This window comes from Hetaerina americana, unplaced genomic scaffold (assembly GCF_022747635.1).
Source record: "Hetaerina americana unplaced genomic scaffold, ioHetAmer1.1.p SCAF_7, whole genome shotgun sequence".
Lineage (NCBI taxonomy): Eukaryota > Metazoa > Arthropoda > Insecta > Odonata > Calopterygidae > Hetaerina > Hetaerina americana.
Window position 1 is genome coordinate 8,407,115 of NW_027287316.1, and position 22,007 is coordinate 8,429,121.

At 43.3% G+C, this 22,007-nt stretch overlaps 1 protein-coding gene across 1 annotated transcript in view; it reads right to left on the reverse strand.

Moving 5' to 3' along the window:
- Window positions 1–222: 222 nt before the first annotated feature.
- LOC139696756 (uncharacterized) overlaps window positions 223–22,007 on the reverse strand; it is a 93,233-nt gene continuing 71,448 nt past the window's right edge. The window contains exons 4-7 of the mRNA XM_071595596.1: window positions 9,637–9,771; window positions 4,480–4,815; window positions 3,357–3,578; window positions 223–374 (exon numbers count right to left, since the gene is read on the reverse strand). Of these exons, the coding sequence (XP_071451697.1) occupies window positions 271–374; window positions 3,357–3,578; window positions 4,480–4,815; window positions 9,637–9,771 (797 nt within the window). The 3' untranslated portion in view covers window positions 223–270. The remainder of the gene's footprint in view (window positions 375–3,356; window positions 3,579–4,479; window positions 4,816–9,636; window positions 9,772–22,007) is intronic.

Genomic DNA, 22,007 nt, shown 5'->3' on the forward strand with positions numbered 1-22,007 from the left:
TGACATGAAATGAATCAGTTATGAATTGGATATGTGCCAGCATTGGTCTATTCTCTATTGATTAATTTTATATTCATCGTTAATTGTAATAAATTAAACCCAAGGATCTAGGATTATTGGATGAAAATTCAGGGTAGAAATAAGTGATCACACATTTAATCAACTTCATCATTTTATTGACGGATTATTCCTAGAATCCTGACACACTAGAGCCTTACGGAAATGAATGAAGTGGGCTATCGTGGTCCCTGGGAGGGCCTTCGGCGATGGTCAACAGTTGGCGGTCAAAAGTTCGTAGTTTACCTCGAACCCCGTGCCGTTGACCCCTCCGCGCCCGCTGCTCACCCACACGGACACCGGACCCGGCATCTCGCCTTCCCCAAGGGATCAAGGGAAAAGCTCAAATGTGTGTATATGTATATATATATTTATACATATGTATAGTGAATTATGATGTGGATATAAATATATATTATATATATATAAAATATATAATATAACCACATCATAGAAAGGTATAAGGAGAATGGAAAGAGAGGCGCATAAAAGAAAAACACAAAATCATTAGGAAAAGTAAAATAATACGGATTACAAGCGGTTACGTGCAAAAAGTCACGAAGCCCGGGATGTATTTATACATCCCGGGATGCACATATAAGAGTATACGAGTACACACACACACACACACACACGCACATACTGGGGCTATGAGCGCCTAGAGCCGGCGCTAAGGGCGCCGTAGGCGAAACGCAAGGGCGTGGTACTGATGGGCCGATCTGGGTCCCTCTAAAAAAATGGAATGGATGAAATTTTAACTCTCAAAGATGTGTCCGTTGTAAGTGTTCCTATCAATTTTCCATATATCCATTTCAATGTGAATTAGTATATGTTCGCCATATGGTAGGTTTTTGTGTTTGAATATGTATTTGACCAATGTGGCTCGTCCCCTTCTTCTGGCTATGCGTGCCACGAAACACATTGTACCTATCCTGTATGACGTTATGTGATTTCTTTAAATACTATCCTTTCTCCTTGGCTTTTCCATTTCTTTTTTGGTGGGTGAAACAGCTCCCTAACGCCATCTCCTGACCAAAGAATCACAGTTCAATTGTCGCTTCTCATTGAAGTGAATTGGATTGAAATCTTAAATACTGAGTCAAACATGTGCTGCCATCTGTATGTAAACAAAATGTTTTTTCCATAAAATTGTTTTTTGCCAATCTGAATAATATTCATAAAAGTTCATCGAAATCAGGTCTAACCGATTCTACTATCTAAATATTTACCCTATTTATATTAAAAATTACAAGCCTACACTCGTGATCGTCTTGACTTGAGGCAACATATTTCAGCCATACATAATGTAAAAGTCTATCAACCCGCATTGATAAAAGGCAAAACGTATCCGGAGCTAGAGCTCATCTTTAACAATACCACATTCAATTAATGCAACTTGTGAAAATTTTCAAATCTTCTGTGTATCAATTTTAATTAGTGGGTGGGAGAAGTTTGTCATTCCCAGCCTTGGCCCAGCGGCCTTGTCTCAGGGCACCAGTTCTCCCCAGGGAGAAATGGTGCCCTGGAAAAACACAGCTGAGGGGTCCCAGAATCACCCAGATTTGAACCAAGGACCTCCGGTCGGTTGCCGACAGCCAACATAAGACATCACACACTCATAAAAAATCAATCAAAAAAAATCAAAAAAAGACAGAGGGTGGGTGCTGAGGCTCCACGTCAGTCCTATTTTAGCGAAACGCTCCAAGTGGAAAGTAGACGCATAGCAATGATGAAAGCTTCAAACGAGAGGGAAAATGCTTGGATTCTCGTCCCGAGGTCGGCCGTGGACGAAAACACCCAATTGTCGTGCGAAAGAAATGGAAAAGAAATGGAGGAGTGTCAGAGATACACGCGAGTCTAAATTTGTGAGAGGTGGGAGGATTTGGCACCCCTTTCCGTCGGACCCCTCCCCCCCCCCTACACCCCCTCTCACCCCCCCTTTCTCGCTCTTTTCCTCGAGAATATCACATCGGCCGTGGATCCTGAGAATCATGAAGAGAGGAGCATATCTAAACATTTTTTTATAGATCAATAGATTTTGCTGTTAATGAAGACTCAGCCAGAATATATTAAAAATGAAGAAGTTAACCATCTGTTGAGGTTTTTTCCGGTCGTTTTTGAGCTCGTCGTACATATACAAGGTTGAAGATGTAGGAATGTGGATGGGCTGCTGGATGGCTGGAGCATCTCCGGGTAGAGTCGTGAACAAGAGAATGATGAAGTGTGTGAGCGCTGATATTCTGAGCTGGGTTCTTCGAGGAAAATGATTTGAGCCAGGGGGTAGAGCGTTGGACTACTGACACGAGGGCCCAGGTTCGATTCCCGGAAAATCCACTTTGGGCATCTGCAGCTCCACTCCAGCTATGTGATTTTCCGGGTACTACTGATTCATATACGCCGGCTATGGAAGGCATGTTGATCGGCAGTGGGATGTTGAAGACTGTAATAGAGGTGAAAATGTTAGGCAAACGAGGAAAGGGTAGGAACAGGATTGGGGTGTTGGACGGGATGAAGGGAGGAAGGAAATACACAGAGATGAAGAGGGACTTGATGTACAGTAGGTTGCTGGATTGTGTTTTGTTTTTATACTATAAACACAGTAATCAACCCGGAGGTCGGTTTGGTAGGTGATGGTAGAGTTCACCCAGTACTAAGCCCTCTACGGCGTGTGATATTCACACATTAGCAGGGTACGAGGAGGCCAGTTCCTTTCCCTGTGCCAGTTATGGTTTCCCAGGAAGACCTGGTACCCGAAAAATCACATAGCTTGGGTAGAGCTGGGGTTGCCCAGAGTGGCTTGTCCCGGAATCGAACCCGGGCCCTATATATATATATATATATATATATATATACATATACTTATATATATATATACATATACTGATATATATATATATATATATATATATATATATATATATATATATATATATATATATATATATATATTTATATATATATATTGGAGAAGAAGTTTTGAGTAAGAATATTTATTTGGTAATTGTGTCCATCCTAAACCAACCTTCACCGGTAGATTGCAAGAAAAAAATTCGCCAACTAAATTTTTTCTTAATTATAAGAAAATCTAATCCATTACCGCGTACTGCTTTTAAAAATCGTTTTTTATCACTGCGAACGTGTCGGTGTTCAAATGCACGCCCGTATTGTCGCCCCTGTCCATCAGCGAGATCATAAGGGACATTGGGCCTTTTCGAATAGCCACCGCTCCTCGCTAAGTGGCGACACCGTGGTGCTCTACGCACGCATTGCCCTTCCTTTGGCGCGCGGTGCTCACTCACTCTGTACTTCCGAAGCGGCGAGGGAATCCCCGGAGAACTTGCCGTCTTCGCCGCCACCCTCGCCCTGCAACACGCCCCCCGGGACGAAGAGGAATGGGGGCCCGAGGAGGGCGGATGGGGCCGCCGCCCGGGACGATTGACCTCCCAGGCCCCCGGCGCTCCGTCCCCACGGCGACGCCCCCGACACGGTGGATCCCCCTGCTCCTATGCAAGGCTCTGCATCTGGCGGGCAGGATACGGTCGAGGGGTGGAAGGAGTTGGGGGGGGGGGGGTTGAATTAATAAAAAAGAAATATTAGAGACTCCAATTTATACCACCAGTATGTTTCTTAATCAAGCCGAATTGTATTGATATAAGAGTTCTCGTACGGTTATATACTCAGGCACCAGCACAACGCACGCCCAATGCACGCAAAACACATGCACTCGTAAAAACTTGAGGAGTAGGTGGTGGTATTCGGTTCTGGAGGACAGTTTCCTTTCATTTGGATTCGAATCTGAATTTCGATTGAATCCACTTCTTTCATTATAAGACAAAAAATGCATAGTGACGAGGTTTACTCCGTTCAAGAAAGCAGTGTGTGTTTTTCAATATTTAAAAAAAACCATGAACATAGTAATCAACCAGAAGGTCGGTTTGGCATGATAGAGTTCATCCAGTACTAAGCCCGACGGCGTGTGAAATTCACGCATAAACAGGGTTAGGGGGCCAGTTCCTTTCCCTGTACCGGTTATGGTTTCCCAGAAAATTTTAGAACCCGAAAAAACACACAGCTTAGGTGGAGCTGAACGTGCCCGAGATTTTAATATTTATTGCTTCTAAAAATCTTCGAATTCTATCATATCTTCCCTAGAAATAAAAGCTAGTTCTCTACGTCCCCGCGGGCGATAAGGGATCAGAATAACGTTGATAGACCGAGATAGGGGGCATAAGTGCTTGGGTCGAGGGTAATCTGGTGTATAATCATCCCCCGCCACACATCCTAGCGTTAGCATGTAGGGGTCTATACAATAATAATAATGCATTAAAAACGGCGGCCTTTAAATGCCCACTCATATCCGTGGGGTCGCACCTTGGTGGGGCCCTACCAATGGGCCCTGGGGGCCACGCTCTTCCAACCCACCTTTCCCCGTCCGGTTGCGATTTCCTGGCGGGGTCGTCGCCGTTGACTCGGTGGTGGTGCTGGCCGTGGTGGTGCCCTGGGTGGTGGTGGTGCTCTGGGTGATGGTGGTGGTGTCGTTAGGGTGCTGTCCATCCGGGGGGAGGTTGAATGCGGTGGAGGAGTACCTGACGGCGCATGCGCCTGGCAGCCGCCGGAAGCAGACGGCGTAGTCGAGGCCCGAGGGCATGGAGGCCGTGACGGGGACGCCGCGGCCCAGGGTGGACGGCGAATCTCCGTAGCCCAGGCTCCGGAAGGACCCCCGGTCGCCCCGGTGGTACTGGAGGCAGCCCGTGGGAGCTACACAGGGGGAATGAAGACGTGGCGAGACCTCCTCAGGGTCTCTGGAGGTCGGTCGTGAACTTAAATCGGGACCCAACAACCCTTCCAGGCCCCCGACGACCGATTACCTAATGACACTACCGATCTATTGCCCAAAAATACAATCATACCTTTCACGCGGCATATTGGGCTAACTCGACAAGCGCTGGTCAAAGGTACATGCGATAGTTCTTATTTTCAGGATCCGAACTTCGAAACCTCTAGCAGTAAGTCACACTGATGTCTCAAATATATTCAACAGATTCAGGTGAGATGTAGCGGAAGTTCCTCATTACGAGAAAAACAAAATTTGCATTTTCCACTGATTTATTTGTTACGTACAACGCGTTTCAGTCCATCAAACCATCTTGAGGTACAAGACAATATTCAACTTGTGGTACATCATCTGTTTGAGGAAGGGGGAGGGGAGAGAAAAGAGTGAGGAGTAAGTGAAATTCTAGTTTCAAAGCTATAATAAAAGAACATGAAAGATGTTGGAGGACGTTAGATGAAACATCACTCCTAGCTAAGCATCTACTACAATCATCTCACTCCTGTAAATTTAATCCGGAGATCCTATACTACGAAAATAAGGGCAAAAGGCTTCATATTTTAGAGCAACTTGAAGTTGTAAAATTAAAAATGAATGTTATTTAAAACGACAATATTTTAATAAACCGCTCACCGCTTCTCAGAATCCTGTTTCCATAGCAAGCTGTGAAGCTCCCTCTTGACTCCACCCATCGCGTATTTCCCATCTCACCACCCCCACTACTCTCCACTCTCAGTATGTGTCGAACAACCCTTCCCTGATAATGTTCTTCTTAGACTCACTTATACCTCATCGTTTAGCCTGCCTCTTTCCCTTCCATTTCCCCTTCCAACTTAAATCTTCTTTATTCCTCCCTCCTTCCTACCGCCAGGTAACCAGCTACCTGCCAACGTTCTCTCAAATAATGACCACAAGTGCTTATCCCCCTCCTTTTATTTCCTCTCCATTTCTTTAGTTTCCCTGTATCCTTGGGTTTTCCATATTTCCCCTCTTTGTCCCACCCCTCACTGTCCTCACCCCCTTTGTACCTTACCCCTCACTATTTTCTTCCCCCCCCTTTCCTCAAACAGGTATAAATGTGCTGTATTGAATCTTGTCTTATACCTGAAGATGGTTCGGTGAACTGAAACGCGTTGTGCGTTGAAAATAAATCTGCGGAAAAGGACAAATTTGTTTTTCTCCACCCTTCCGGGGTTTCCGGGGGTAGGATTGGTACGGAAATATATTGGGAGTCTTTTAAGAATTTTAGGAGGGGGGAACGGGAGAGGTATATTGTTTCATTGACCACCTCAAACCTGTCAGACTGAAGGGATTGCCAAATTCTCAACTCCTCCCCAAAGCATTCAACCTGCATCCTTTCACACCAGTGTGAAGAATATCTGCCGTGAAGTTACTGGTGTGATTTTTATCTAAAAGGTGTTTGGCGAATTGGGATTTTTTGTCTTTCTTTCTGAAGTATTAACGGTGTTCTTTGATACTAATATCGAATGTCCTCCCTGTATGTCCAATGTAGATGGCGTTGCAGTCCGCACAATTGAGTTTATCAACCCCGCTTCGTTGCATTATGTCAATTTTTTCTTTGGGGTGAAACTATTATGTTTTTTAAAGTACATATGTTGTAAAGCGCTGTCGTGATTTTGTTTTTCGAGAGTATTTGTTGCATCCTGAGTGAAATGTGACCAAGAAATGGAATTCTTCGCCATCGGTGCTCGTCAAGTTTAGATGTGTGGTTTATAGATTTCTGGGCTAACTGTGTTTGTTTTCTGTTGCACATGCTATCAGTCATTATTTCCCTATAACCATTGTTGGCTGCAATTTGTTTTACAATAGGGAGTTAACCTTGTTTGTTGTGTGGTGGCATTGGGATATTGCGTACCCTGTGTAACATGGCTTGAATGGCTGCACGTTTTTGTGAATGGTGATGCCTGGATGTGGAGTGGAAATATTTGGTCGGAGTAACACTTTTCTCTTTATATGGAAAGTTCGAACCTTTCACTAATTATTTTCACAGTCAAATCCAGGACATTCAAGGTGTCGTCTATTTCCAACTGTCTGGTGAATTGTATTAATACATCTAAAGAATTTAACAGAGTCAAAAAAAATTCCGATTGCCTGGTAGATCCATTCCAAACAAAAAAGATATCATCAACATATCGGAATCAAGATCATATATTTTTTTGTAGGGGAAGATTTAAAGCAAATAATTGCCTTTCCCAATTTTCCATATAAATGTCCGCTCGGATGGGAGAACATTTTTTATGTACGTCACCTGACGGTGATGCACAGCATCGACATCATGGTCGTGTGAAATATTAAATCTTTATTACGGAAGTACAAATTTTATTTCCTTACCCTCTTCATGAAGGAATTCCACAAAGTTAAGCCTGAAACTGTTATGCTTATCAGAGGATCTAGGCTGTGAATCACTCACGGAGCGAAGGTCAAATACAGATTACATCTCTAGCATAAATTGGAAGGTCTCTTTAGCAATAATGTTGAAACTGTATTATTAACCCCACCGTAGTACAGTAGGAGAGATCATGTGAATAAAATTATAGATTTTAAGTGTAGAACGGATATACTATATTTAAGATGACATTTTTACCACGAACGATAAGGGATCAGAATAACGTTGGCCGACCGCAAGAGAAAAAGGTGTTTTGGGTCAAGGGTATTCCGATCTGTAATCGCCCCCTGCCATACACAATGGCGGTGGTTTGCATGTTACTATACAATAATGAAAATAATAAATATTTAATTTCATACCAGGAAACTACTCCTTAATTGAATAATTATTCCAGTCATCAACCTCAACTGCTGAAACTCACTCAGACACTCAGAGCCAGACTCCGCTGCGCGAAGTAAGAGCCGATTTTTATTTTAGGCTTCACAAACGGTCGCAACTGATACGTGCAGATTTAATGATTTAAAAACTTCAGAAAATCACGAGCTGTAAATCACTTTACAGAATTCCGATGCGAAACCATTCATTTTTACTTGTTCAGGCAGACATTTGACCAAGGGCAGTGTTCGTCATTTTGTTATATCAAATAAAAATAGAAAAAATGTTTATTATTCCTGAACGTCTCATATACTGGGATCAGATGGGATTCTGATTCAGAGCTTAGAATAATAAGTGCACATTGAAGATGAAAACTAGAAAAAGGTCAATATATACATTCATCTCAAAATAACAATGAACAACCACATAAAGTGTCTGAATAGCATGTGTGCCTGCCCTCTTTTTTAATGTTTATTTCCTGTCCCCTTTTTGTAGGCATAGGAACAGATGCTAACTATGTAATACTCGTAATATGTGTAGGCATGCTGCATGATTGGTCCTCGATCGCCCCCTTTCTACGCGGTTTCGGTGGATCGCTGGGTGCATTAGGAAATAGAGAGGATACATGTAGAATGGCTGGTAACCTACCACCCCCTGCCACACGTCCCTACGACGTCTTGCGGGGTATTATTTAGATTTAGCTAAAATAGCAAGAGTACAAACCACAAAAATAGAAACAAATAAGTTCACACAATTAATACCCCAAATCAATAAATTAACCCTTAGGCTTCCGCGACGTCTAAGTGCGGTCCGACCGAACAGTTGTCCATCAACACACATACGCGACGGTATTTCCCGGAAGCGGCATGGATCCCACACCGCAAAACAAAATTTCATTGTATGTGCCTCCTTGTGTCTCTCGAGGGATGCATCGGTGAAACCCAGCCATGGCGAATGACCTATCCAGCACGAATAGTTGGATTTTGGTGTTGGTCAGGGGTTATATGGACAATGGAAGATTTGCTTATTTTTATGCTTGACATCTTCGTCTTGTCGAGAAGCGTGTAATTTAGACCTTGTGGCTCGTGGAGATTAAAATTGTCTATTCAGCAAATAGGTACGCAAATAATTTATGTTGATTTACGAGTTTGCATCGACTCCCATGGTCAGGATGCAGCAAAACTTTCAGCAGCAGCAAAAATCCAGCCAAGCATACATATTTTCCACATTAATATTTATCCTGCCACACCCAATTTTTTACTCCCATGCAATAACTATGGGAGAAATTCATACTTTATATACTGCTATTTTTGCTAGGTGAAGTCCTATTAACTCTACAAGCAATCGTTCTCATGGATTCTGTACGTCTTTTAATCTCGTCATCTATCTTAATATCTTTCGCAAGCATTCTGGCCAAAAATTATTCATCCGTTCACCTTGTATGTGCAAACTCTCTTACTGTTATCCTTATTAAACGCTTTCGTGTTGGACCCACTTGTGCCCAGTATGCAAATGCCTTGCGTCACATGCAAATATATTCAATAAAAAGATTATCCAATAATAGGATGCATAAATATATCCCGCCACACTCCCTTGCGGCGGTTTGCGGCGTATTAAGTGGACGTGGATATAAATACATTCAAATCATGCGAGGACAATGTTATAAAAATGCCTCTATTTAATCTCCAGGAAATCGACAAAATATATACACTGTCAATACTAATTACCCCCTTTGCGCCGACGATCGTATCTATTCTGATCTCCAATCGTACGAGGAAAAAACGGCCTTTTAGAATTATCCGTTCTATTATCGACATAAATCCCTGATTTTATGCACGTGAACTGCGCTACCGAAGAAATTCGGGGCCTGTGATATGTCTTTAACATTAAGAAATTTAGAATGATGGAATTAACGGTGAATTGAGTCTGGATCGGTCCCTGGACTATTGGGGGGGGGGGTCCTCACCCGCGAGCGCCTTGTCCTTGGAGCAGTCCACTTGGGTGACCCCGACCTTCCACCTGTAAGCCGACGCGCCCCTCAGCGTCGAGATGACCAGCTGCACGGTGGTCGGGCCGAGGGACGCCTCCACGGGGATGTACACTGGCGCCGCCAGACGGGTGGTGGGCAAGGGAGAGACAATGAGAGAGAAACGAGTCATGAGAGGCGGCCAGCGAAACGTCGAATAAATAGAAAGCGTTCACCTTTGATTGATTGCTTGGCCACATTACTTCCAAAAGGCACCAGAGGAAATCCCAAACCTGAAACATTCCACGATTGAACGCTATGAGGAGAGATAACCTAATGAGAAATTAGACGATGGAGGTGTTGTTTCTAATCAGATTTGAAAATCCAGCTCAGGAAAAGGATGTAGATAATTTAAAAAGAGAAAAAATATGGAAAAATTGTAAATGAGCTTGGTTCAATTTGATTAAAATTTCTTTGGGTGAACAAGTAGCTTTTTTGCGCGACTAAACAGAAATCTCAAGGGTGTGAGTGATAATTACTATAAGTGGGGGTTGAAACGGGGAAACTATTCATGAATGGAAGGTCTTACATTGTAATGGAATCAAATACGAGAGATACAAGTTTAATTCTGACCCTCAGGAAATAGTAAACCTAGTCTTTAATGTTACTTTGATATCGGATGAACCATAAACAGAATTTACTGCCCTAAGAATCAACAAAGTTGCACTTAGTCAAAAACAATGTAAACAGTCGTTCAAATCACGCGGAAATAAAATATTTTTTTATTTTTAGATAATACTCTTATACATATTGAAATATTGTTTGTGTGTGAAGTTGACGGCGTGAGAAGTTGTATTGCAAGAGTGATTGATGTGTTGACGGTGCGTGATTTTGAACGGTATATGAAATTTAAGAGTGCGTGATTATGGACGGAGTGCTGCGGCGATGGACGGAGCGTTGTAGCAAGTATGGTGTGAACCTAGCCCCTTGTGTAACGGTAAAGGTGCGGTTGGTAATCTTTAAGTGCCATTGTACATATATAAGAGCATTTTGTTTCATATCTGTTCTTCTTGTGAGTGTGTATATATGCATGTGCATTGTTAGAGTGATCGTTGACCAGACTTGACCGTTGCCACCAGGACAATTGCCTAATTGAAACGAGGTTTATATAATAATAATGATACTTAAGTACCCTGCAAGGTACCGCTAGGGGTGCCCTATGACTGGGGGTGAATACACCAGATTAATATTGACCCGAATATGATCCCTACCGCGGTCAAACAATGTTTGACTTTGGCCGTTCAAATATAATGACCCGAGCTAAACATGACTTCAAAACAAGTTGATGATAATTCAAGATTATGTGGCGGGAATATAGTATTTCCGAAAATTAATAGGAAGTTGGGCTATTTCTAGTCAAAAATTGATTTATAGTTGAGTACATTACTGGAAGAATTGTTAGCGAAGCTTTTTACGGAGGAGATGGCATTGGACATAGGATCGTACATGAATAAATGAGATTTGTATGCAGACATATTCAAAGTAGCATTGTAAGGTCTGTAGCTTGGTCATTTGGAAATAGAATGAGATTCGACTTTTGAGATGTGGGTGTGGAGAAGAATGGAGAGCGAAAACGTGGACGGAGGGAAATATAATCGAAGACGTATTGAAACTTGCAGGCTCCTTATTGCCAACCACAAAAACCGCATATGGATTCCATCCATATTCTGGATATTCCGTAAGGCTGCCGGAACTGATTGACTGGCATATTTTTCTCAATCTCGAGGATAATTTAATCTGGCATAATGGTAACTATCGACGCGAACCAATTGATTTATTCCTGCCTAGCATTCACGCTCGCGTGACTACCATTTAGCGGGTGAATGTGAAATCATGTCATGACGAAGTAATCGCGAAACGTCTTCACGTGAGACATTTCAATTTTTTTCTGTCGCCCGTATTCGGTCAAAAGCGTTCCATGGTGCTCGTGATGCGTGCTTCCTCGCACTCGAAGTGCTCGTAATCACGTCACTTACGGTAGTATTCCCGCAGCGATAACCATCCACGGCGACGCGATAGACTCGGGTTTATTGTCGCAGTTGCCTCGGCTACCGCCAAAGGCAAATGGGATCCGACGCATTTGATGGCTTCCGAGAAGTACCTCTTTGAGGTTTTACGACGCCCCCACGTCACTCGTCACCTCCAAGCCGCGACGGCAAAACAATTGGCAGTGTGTCAGCGACTCGGGTCACACATCAATTCATGGTCACCAACATGACCTTTCGTGCGGATTGCACACCCAGGGAAGCATGCCCAGATGCCTGGAATTCATCAACGTGTATTGGGACAGCGAATGCAGTTTGTCTCCGTCCGCCATTGTTTCCCAACGCAACTAAATGAGATTCTCCAATGACGACATCAATCCACACATCACGTGATTTCCCGGAATACATAAAACTATATGCCATTTTAAAAGAGTTGTATCCCCTATTTTGGAAACCATTAAATCGAACTCCGTCCTACGTGGGTTGTTCATCTCTTGTATTCTTAAAGAATACAAGAGATATGTCCTTTAGCCATTGTATATACGATCATTTCGTCTCATATCTGTTCTTCTTGTATATATACGTATGTATGTGCATTATAAGAGTGACCGTTGACCAGACTTGACCATTGCCTAATTGCAACCAGGTTTATGTAATAATAATAATAATAATAATTTGTCCTTCATTTGGCATTTCTGAATGCACCACACCACGAAGTGACCACATTAAACAGCCGCAGATGACCCCGCAAAAATTCCTCCCTCCTCTCTCGACTCCCCATCTCCCACACCAAGGCAAGCGGAATAATCTTTGAATGCGGTTTCTAAATCTTCATTAATGCATTCCTCAGTCACCCGTGGGCCCTCCATCGACATTGCAGCTTAAAGGACCTGCCACCAGTTGAGCACGTGAGGCCCAGAGCGTCCCCTGGCCCAAATATCACACTTATAACTCATTCTCAAGACTCCCTGTCCATGTCAGAGAGGATTCTTCAAGCTATCCCACCACTTCACTCCTCCTTTAGTCACCCATATTAAAGATACGTGTTCTTTACGAATGTAGTAGTAGTAGTTTTTAGGGGAGGCGACCGACAGCTAAGGTCATTTGCGCCATAGGGGATGGACAGGAAAGGGTGAAGGGAGGAGAGAAACCCGGCGACGGCATTAGCCTGCTCTTTACGAAAGGCGCCAAGGGGTCCGCAGCTTAACGTCCCATCCGACGGACGGCGTACTCACTTAAAGTGCCCTCCACAAAGCACCTCAAGTAGGGATCAAGATACCACTGAAAAATATTCAACACCGCCGGGATTTGAACCCGCGCCCTCAGGGTGGGAAGCCAGTACGTTAGCCCCCGCACCATCTCGATCCCCTCTTTACGAATGCCATAGTCATATACCAATACATACACATTAAGTAATGATCCATCCATGTAATATTTTAAGAAAAGTAGCCTACCTAGAACAATGATGCTTTGGTCCCCTTCGAAGTACTCCCCTTGGGACCTCACAAACTTATCCCGGTATCCTATCTCCTTTTCAAAACGATAGGCAGTCTTTTTCGAGAATGTTCATCAGCTGCCTCGTTGCGTTCTGTCTCGTCAACCGACTCTTTGGAAGAATGGGCTTTTATTGCAGGGTCATAGCCGTAGACCCATGAATCATCAGCAGTTACGAACTTTTTGAGAAGACTTGGGTCATCGTTTACGGTTTGGAGAAAGTCCGCTGCAACTGCTGCACGAAATCCTTGACGTTGAAGAAATGAATGCGACGAGGCAGCTGACGACCATTCCGATAAAAAGGACTTCGTCAATTGTTTAGAAGAGTTTAAGAGACGCGGGGGTAAGTGTAGAAGGTGCCACTGAGAGTAATTTGAAGAGGGCTAAGGCCTCATCCCTCTAGGTGGGTGAGTGTTCTCCAAATATTGAAGTGCTGGATCCTTTCCGGATGTACCTCGTGCTTTCAAGTATAATTATTTATCCGATAAGAGTATCGAATTTCTTAATGTAAAAATATTTATTTTCACCTAGAAGAAATAATCTAAAATCAAAATTACACGCAGGACCTGGGCGAATCCATTCGTTCCGGCCGGCTCAGAGGAGTAGTCTCCGGGGCCTTGCTTCAGCTATGGAGGCGGGGATTATTGAAGCATCTGGATAAGTCTGCAACGGTCTTCCTCATTTTTTTTCAACATGGGGCTTAAATGATATTGAGGGCCGAACAAATCTCTTTTAGAAATTAATTTAATTATTTATTTCTTATTTCTTATAAAAATGGCATTTCTATATCATTAACACGTATTGATGAGATATTTAAGAAAAAATAAATTCAGTGAGATGAATGGCAATGCGTTTCTTTTAAAAAAACAATCTTTCATGCCTGACTACACATAAAAAAAACTTTTTCCTTATATGTTTTATATCCCCTTTGCGATAAATTAAGTTTTTGTTGAAATGTCTGAAAAAATCTAGCCTCGAACAAGCATGTCGTAGATGGAAATGGAAAGAGGATTCCATTAGCCTTTTTAGAGAGCGGATAATTACGGAATAACTTACGGAGAGATAGAGAGAGAGAGAGAGAGAGAGAGAGAGAGAGAGAGAGAGAGGAACGGGACACGTGGAGGGGGGCGAGGGTGCGTGGGATAGAAGCAGTGGCATTATTAACATGATGGGAGAGGGATCACGTGATAGAGTGGCGGAACGGTGTCCACATATCCTCGTGGGGTGAGTGCCTAAGGCGATCTAAGGCCACGCGCAGTTCCCCGGGCCAAGACCAAGGCCAGCCTCCTTGGGTGCCCATGGGCGCTGCCCTATCTTCGTCTACCCCCGTGTGGGGAAGGGGTTGCTTCGATCATTTCCCAATACACGTAACTTCCAGGGTTATGTTTGAAACAGACCCAAGTGATTCATTACTGTTACTACTTGGCAATTAGAAGTTAAAAATAATTTAACAAGTGAGTAGTGAGGAGTTTTTGGAAAAAGAGCAAATCCCTTCCACACACCTAATGCATCGGGGATAACGAAATGGAATGTGTAGACTCAATTAAATAATTAGACGTTATCTTCACTCACGACCTCTCCTGAGTTAAACACATACGGGGAATATGTGGCCAGGATTACAAAAAAATTAGGATTTATTGGAAGAGTCCTGGGTAAATGTGATGACAAGGTCAAAGAGAAGTGTTACCTTTCGGTGGTTAGGCCCCATTTAGAATTTGCTGTCAGTTTATGGACTCCTCACGAAGTCGGATTGATTGCGTGCATCTTAGAGGAACTATATTTCTGAAATATTGTTATGATAAACTTAGTAGCATATCCAAAATATTACAGGAGTTAGGCTGGGAATCACTCACGGAGCGAAGGTTGCTGCAGATTAAAACTCTTGGATAATTCAGAGGGATATCTCTTTATCAGTGCTGTTGAAAATGTATAATAACCGCCATCGTACTACGGCAGGAGATATCATGGCCATAAAATTAGGGAAATTAAGTGTAGAACAGATACATTAAAGATGTCATTTTTTCCACGAACGATAGGGGATCAGAATAACATTGTCCGACCGGGGTAGTGTCATTTCCCGGTCAAAATTAGTCTGGTGTGTATTCACCCCTTGCCACACCCCCAGCGGTAGTTTGGAGTAGTAGTAGTTTTGAGGGGAGGCGACCGACAGCTAAGGTCATTTGCGCCATAGGGGATGGACAGGAAAGGATGAAGGGTGGAGAGAAACCCGGCGTCGGAATTAGCCTACTCTTTACGAAAGGCGCCAAGGGGTCCGCAGCTTAACGTCCCATCCGACGGACGCCGTACTCACTCAAAGTGCCCTCCACAAAGCACCTCAAGTAGGGATCGAGATACCTCTGAAAAATATTCAACACCGCCGGGATTTGAACCCGCGCCCTCAGGGTGGGAAGCCAGTACGTTAGCCCCCGCACCATCTCGATCCCCGGTGGTTTGGAGGGTACTAAAATGACTAAATAACTGAAGTAACTAACCAAGGGGTTAGCATCCGAGAAGAGACGAGCGGTTCAAACTTGTTAAAACACGCATACACACCGAAATGTCGAACGTTACTCGAATGTGCCGCGCGAATCAATCTCCAAATTATCGACGAAATGCCGTCAGCAACCCGAAGTTTGGGTAGGCAATGGCTGAGCAGGATGGAGGTCACCCGAGACTGTTCATGCTTCCGAGTGTAAATTCCACACATAATGGCCTACTGACTTCCCGACCCGAGGGCCCGAGTTCGGAACCCGGACATGGCAGGATTTGTCAGTATTATCTCTATTTTGGTGCAATGCGAATTGGATTTCAATTGCAAGTCCTTCGGATGAGATGTTTTATCGCGAACCTCTCGGCGTCTTTCACTTTTAAGGTTAAATCAATGCCAACATCGGGATCCTCTTCCCATTCTTCTCATCTACATCAACATAATGCCCCGCAAGGGCGTGTGGCGGGGGGGGGGGGGTGTTAGGTCACCACCCGTAAAAGGGAACAAACCGTATTCAAAATCAACACATACCCATAACAACAACCCATAACCACAGTGATGCATACATTAATGTAAAAATCCTTTCATTGTACACGCATGGATATATCTCTGAAAGCCATATCTCTGCCATATTAACCCTCTATCCCTATCGGTGCAAGTGACATCAGCTGTCGGTTGCCCTTACTTATGATTACTCTAATGAACAGGCCCAGCTCAGTTTGCTGGTTGCAGTTTCACAGGAAGATACGCCGGACCCGAAATAACATATCACCAACATTTTCCAAACATCAAGTTCAAATCACCTGATGGCCGAATCCTTCTGCAATTATTTGATTAGTTGGTTATTTTCTGCCAAATATATCTTTGGAAATACTTATCGTTGTAGCGTAGGTATTAATAATTAGCGGCAAGCAAACGACACATTAGCTAGTGACTTCTTGTTCTTCCATATGCAGGCCTGCTCAGTTTTTTGGTATATTGAACATTGACCTATTAACCACTTTCTAAGTCCCTGTATCTTGTCACTACCTTTGGACGAACAAGACGACACTTCTTTACCTTAAATGTAAAAGTGAAAAACTCTCGATTTCCGTGAAATATGACTTTTGAAATACGTGGCCTGTGCAATAAATGCGCGCGAACTGGTGCAGTGGCGCGGACTGAACGCACACTGACGGCTCTAGTTGCCTGAGACCGATCTGTGCTTGGCGTATCGTCGAGCTGTGCGTATGGTGTTGCCAGTTATGCTAGTTTCTGTTGTCCTTGTTTTTACTGTTTGTCGAAAATTTCAATTGACGAAATCACGGAGCGACGAATCAACAAGTTTTTTGGTGAACTGAATGCTGAATTTATATTTAATTTCAGAAATTATTGAAAGCTGTTTACGGTGATAATGCTTTGAAGAATACTTCCGCTTTCAAGAGGAATAAGCGTTTTAAAGATGGCCGACAAGACGCCACGGATGATGCAAGGCCGTGATGATCTGCAACCACTTGTGTTGACGACAACATTGATCGTGTGCGGTCCCTTATCCTTAGCGATTGTCGAAAAACTGCCCGAATGATAGCTGATGAACTGAATTTAGGAAAATCAACAGTGCACACTATTTTAACCGAACATGATGGATGGATCCTTCACCATGACAATGCACCTGCACATTCAGCATTGATTGTTCGCCAGTTCAAGGCACAAAAAATCCAATCACCTTGATCCTTGATCATCCTCCTTATTCGCCAGATCTCCCCCCCTGCGACTGACTCACTGGGAAGATGTGTGCGCAATAAAGCAAGAAACGACGAGAAAACTAAAAAGCTCAACTGCCGAGGACTTCCAAGGGTGCTTTAAACAGTGGAAAAGAAGATGGAATAAGTGCAAAGCAGCGAATGAAGAATTCTTTGAAAGGGGAGAAAATCGACGTTGACTAAATTTTGCAAAATAATGTTTTCATGGTCTCAGTTCGCAAATTATTTGGACAGGGTGATATATCCCAAATGGGTTTATAAGATCTAATAAAACTACTCTTTCAGAGTGTCTCAATTTCGAGGAAGTTTTCTCGGTGAAGTAGTGGTAGTAGATTTAAGGAAGCCAACCAACACCTGAGGTCATTTTCACCATTAAAGAAGGATGGGAAAGGAGGAAGGGTGTGGAGAGAAACCCGGCGTCGGCATTAGCCTGCTCTTAACGAAATGTGCTTAGGGGTCTGCAGTTTAACGTCCCATCCAACGGACGGCGTACTCACTCAAAGTGCCCTCCACTAAGCTCCTCAAGTAGGGATCGGGATACCACTGAAAAATATGTGCCGCCTCCAGGATTCGAACCGGGTCCTATGGGTGGGAGCCCAGTACGTTAGCCGCCGCACCATCAGGATCCCTGTTTTCTAGATGAAGGATTTTTCTTTATTTTTTCTCTTTTTCTCTTCTTTATTGCACTCACAAGAATAATGCTGCGTTAAAAAAAATGTGGAGATACTAGTCAAAGGTTTTCCTCGAGAATTTTATGCCGTAGAGTAAAAGTTTACCAAATGATTCCTAAGGTTAAGAATTAAACATATCATAAAAATTAATCTGGAGAAATAACTTAATAAGCGCAATCTTTGATCCGCTGGTCCCTTTCCGATCTCTTTACTAGGTGCAGAAAAACTGCTAGAGCCTGTGGGAAAAAGAGTAAAGGTTAAGTTTTTTCCGATATCTTAGTCACGATTGGCTGCATAGCAGGGGCCCGATCCCCATCCTCTCGATATATCTCGAAAAACTTTTCAATAAAGAATCTTCGCCTAATCGCCAAATGAGAATAGTCTTTGATAGGCGTGCTGTCTATGGCCATTGATTATCAGGTACTTAATTGGCGATCAAAAAGGTGTCTATCAAATATGAAAACTGCTTTGGACCAAGGAAGTGTTCATTTATCACAATCAATCGTGATCATAGCTTGGCGAGGCACTTTCCTCATAAATTTATCGATGTAGCATGGAATGACCCACGTGTCTGATTCACTCAGTGCCGCCCCAGAAACGACAAATTTGATGAGGCCTCCGCCGATCTTCAACTTCGACTCGCGAGATCATCACGTCAACTCTTCCTAACTAATTAAGAGAGAGAAGATATTCCCATGGCTACCTGATCATTTGCGTGGAGATTATAATTTGAAATTTACCGACCCTTTGAATGTTGTTGCAGTGCACCTTTTAGTACCCTACCACAGTAAACCACAGCCGGGGACTGAATACACACCAGAATAATTTTGACTTGAATATGACCCTCCCGCAATCGGACATCATTATTCTGATACCTTATCGTTAGTTGAAAATATGGTATTTTAAATTTATCTGTTCTACACTTGATCTCTCCTACCGTAGTACGATGGGAGTAATAATACATTTTCAACATCACTGCTAAAGAGACTCCCATCCAATATATGCAAGAGCTTCAATCTGTAATTTAACCTTCGCTCCGCGAGTGATTTCCAGCCTAGCTGCTCTAATGTTTTACATACGGTACTAAGTTTATCATAACAACGTTTTACAATTCCAACTCCTCTACGCTGCACGCGGTCCAATTCGACAATTGATCCAACTTCATGAGGATCCCTTATATTTGCAGCATATTCCAAATGAGGCCTGACCAGCGAAATATAACATTGACCTTTTCATCACATTTACTCAGAACTCTTCTAATACATTGTAATTTTTTGTTAGCTTGTCCACCTATTCCCCGTAATTATTTCACTCAGGAGCGGTCGTAAGTGAGGGTACGCCTCACTCACGACCTCGCCTACGTACTTAATCGAATCTACACATTCCGTTGGTGCTGCTTCTGTTCATTTGTTCAGCGTTCTGGAGATTTCTTAAAGTCCGAAAAAAATCTACTTTGAGCTTAGTTTGGTCTTCCATATCTTAACGGAGCAGAATTTTAGTTTTCTCAGCTGCCTCTGCCTTCTTCATCTGCTGTAAGTATCACCTAGGCGTATCCTATCACGTTTCAGTGAAATATTGGTTAATTTGTTGATCGAACAGGGAATGCTCTCGTGAAAACTCATATGCGCATAACCTCTCGTCCGCCATGCATCCACTCCGCGAAGGAATGCTGACCCAAGCACTCTCGCAGGATTAATTTAATTTCGACGACAGCGATCACGGCTTAATGGCCACTTGGACTACTCGACAGGGGCTGTTGAGTTACGTGTTGCCGTATAGCCTCCGGCTATCGTCGCTTTCGGTGCTCGGCGGCACCCGATAATGCGAGTGATTCGTACCAATGGGGGACCTAAGCAGCACTAACGGGGGCACCCCCATTTCCCGGGCCCCAAATTCGCCCACCACTGCATATCCCTCCTCAATTGTATTATTTTCGCTCCATGATACGGTATGTTAACATATTCTGCGGCACGGCGCTAAGAATGTCTTGTGAAGGTTGTGCCGTGGAAAAATCGCTGGCGGCAATGGATCAGAATAGCAAAGCAGGCGAAGCGATCGCCTCCTGATAAGCGCGGTGCGTGCCTGTGTGGAAACGCCGCTTGTGGATCTTAAATCTCCTTTCCCATTTTTCCCTTAGGCGGAGATGACAATCGCGCCTGCGCACGGCGTCCCCGTCCCGCGCGCCATCTGTGCGCGCGGCGCGCATCGTGGCGGCTCACATTATTGTGCCGTGATTTGTGTGGACGGATTAAAAAGTTGTGGCGCTCTGGAATCTTAATCCGTTCCCCGTTTTGCCCTCCTTCCTCGATCGTGAGTCGAATCCACGCCGCATATCTTAGGCGTTCGTACTTTAACTATCACGTAATACAAATAACGACCATGTGTCGGCGCTCGAGAAATTAATTCGACCGCGTCAGAGTTTATTCGATCATTTATCGCGGTTGCCATTGCCCCATCGACGCATGGTTACCACGGTGATGATGTTGTTGATTCCATTTCTGGCATCATTTTTTTTGCCCAATGGCTTTTCGTTTCTGTTCTCGGAAATATTAAAGAACAAGTCGGTCACACAACCGCGAACCCAACACAAATGTGAATTTTGAAACCCTTTAAAAAAATATCGTGATTTTTCTCTTCGAACATGTATTTCGACCAGGCACTGGCTATTTGATACAGAGAAAGGACGGAAAGGGAGTATTCACGATGCAGTTCTAGGTATTGTAGCGGAAGAGAAACGGCTGTTGGGAGAATTTCGACGAAGGCAGGACAAGAGGATGTAGGAGACATTGAGAGGCAATGGAATGCTGTAAGCGATATTATAGGGGAGAATGCTGGGAACGCGAGTCGGAGGAAGTAAAACACAAGGCATTTCGGGTGGAACTAAGTCAGGTAGAAAGTATTGAGAGATGTAATATGAGTTACTGTATAATACATGTATGTAGAATAGGATTTACGAGGGTGGTCTAAAAAGTTTCCTACCTTAGGAAATTTCAGAAAAAAATTTCTTGTTATCTACATCTACATCTACTTAATACCCTGCAAGCCGCCGCAAGGGCGTGTGGCGGGGGGTGTTATGACACCACCCGTAATTAAGAAAGAAAAAATCGCATGCAAAAGCCACAAATTTATACCATTCACAAACAAAACATGGCATAAATATAACGTATCTTTGTTAGGTCGGAAACGTTTCAGACCACCCTCGTAAGTTAATGCGATTTAAGGATATTAATTGATGCGTCATGAAAACCAGTTGTTTTTCGTCCTGACCACATGGTAGGGACTTATCGAAAGTTATGACAGGTATGCTAATTTAGAATGAGCATCCTATTCCACTGATTAGCGAGTGCCTATGCGTCAATGCAGCATATCGATGGCAATTAACCAGGAAATGACAAATGATGGCGCTTGATTGAGCAAGTCTCTCAAGTTATTAAGAGTAAAAGATATAATTTTAGCAAGTCTCTCAAGTTATTAAGAGTAAAAGATATAATTTTAGCTCATAGTTGGTCATATTCGATAAATTCCTTTAAAAATATAATTTTTTTACTCTTAACTTCCTGAGCTAAAAGCAGTTTTGGGATACTAAAATGCTCCAGTAATTCATTAAACGTGGAAATATGAACTCGTATCTTACATGCTGGGAACATAAGAACTGGCGCAGGATTTTCCAGCTATAAACTGAAGGCTCGATACTCACCTTTGGAATGGGGTTATGAAGGAATGGGGATTAAGAGAAATTCTGGAAATCGCCCTATCTCACCATTAATATTGACAATTAAAACTTAAAAGAGCAGCTGTTTCTTCCTTAAAGTACCTCCTCTTTAGCAATAATGCTGAAAATGTACTATTACCCCCATCGCACTACAGTAGACGAGACCATTCCTCTAAGATTAGAGAGATTAAATGTAGACCAGAGAGATTTAAGAAGCCG